Source organism: Loa loa, assembly GCF_000183805.2.
Source record: "Loa loa unplaced genomic scaffold supercont3.1418, whole genome shotgun sequence".
In the NCBI taxonomy this organism is placed as follows: domain Eukaryota; kingdom Metazoa; phylum Nematoda; class Chromadorea; order Rhabditida; family Onchocercidae; genus Loa; species Loa loa.
The window spans coordinates 786-2,069 of NW_018109598.1; the positions used below are offsets into that span (position 1 = coordinate 786).

Genomic DNA, 1,284 nt, shown 5'->3' on the forward strand with positions numbered 1-1,284 from the left:
TACCAGATCATTATTGTGTCATGTGAAGTGAGAGGTCGAATTCAATAATAAAAGATGATTTAAATGTTAATTTTTCGAAGTCTTTTGCAGTTGTTATTTTTCTGAATGTCATAAAATAGATCTGCGGTATTTCCAGAAGATAAGTGTGGCAGGTTTTGATTGAAACGATTTCTGAAAATTGATTAGAGCTTGAAAATCTATTAACCGTAAAAAGAAATAAAAGTCCGTTAATAAAATGTTGAATTTTCTAAATTTCCACTTCCTGCACATTTTTCATTTCCAATCCTTTAGAAAATGTCATTAAGCGTTTAATTAAGATTCTTTTTAAAATGGGTGCTATTTTTCAACAAAGCAAAATTTGTCTTTAGAGAACATCGAAATTATTATACAAACGATTTTAAATATGGCAAAGTTGATAGTACATATTGCTTTTATCATTTATTGCCAAGCTGCCAACCAAAACCCAGGAGCACCAATGGGAGCAGCGCCTATGCAACCAGTACCTATGCAAGCAGCAGCTATGGGAGTTGGAGCAGTAGGTATGCATCTCACTTTTTTTATCACTTAGTTTGATAACCAATATAAATTAGCTATGTATATATTCCATTTTGCGTCATTCCAGTTATTTTATTTGGGATTTCTCGTAAGGCCGCATTAGACGGTAATTTCACCAATTCGAGTACCACTGACTTTACTTTTGCAGTAGATAAAACAAGAATTACTTTATTACTTTAGCATTTTTAATGGGAAAAATCTGAAAAGTAGAAAATACAATTCCTTATTGTTATGGGCTGATAAGTTTAGACGATTTTTTTTTCCGGCTTATCAGCCCATGACAATAAGAAATTGTGTTTTCTAAGATGATAGTAATGATAGTAATAACCATAAGGTGATAGTAAGATGATAGTAATAACCATTCAAAATCTCAAGGGTTCCCTCCTATTCGTCCAATAACTTTTATCAGATTTGTCGTGGCATTAATTTTAGCTGCGGAGATTACCACAGATTATAAAGCTGATGAGTTATGGGAAGATGGTCGATTAATAGCGACAACAAAAGTAAACGAATGTATGTTCATTTCTTACAGAACTGATTTATTAGTATTATTTAATGCTCAGTGATGAATCATCTCGAGAGCTTTTATTTTATAATTTTTCAAATTTCGTGCGATGGTTTCTTTCTGTTAGGGAGGAAATAAATTTGCATAATTATTTCTACACAATGATTGCAGCAATATTGATGAATTGTGGCACAGTGGAGGATGGACGATTGTTCATTTTGGAG

The 1,284-nt window shown here is 32.3% G+C and overlaps 1 protein-coding gene across 1 annotated transcript; it reads left to right on the top strand.

Annotated features, from left to right (window-relative positions):
• Nucleotides 1–403: 403 nt before the first annotated feature.
• LOAG_19092 (hypothetical protein) lies at nt 404–1,068 on the top strand (the record flags this gene model as incomplete). Its single annotated transcript, XM_020451747.1, has 2 exons — nt 404–539; nt 988–1,068. Coding segments are annotated over 2 exons (216 nt in total), but the record flags the coding sequence as incomplete, so codon positions are not given.
• Between the last annotated feature and the right edge of the window lie 216 nt (nt 1,069–1,284).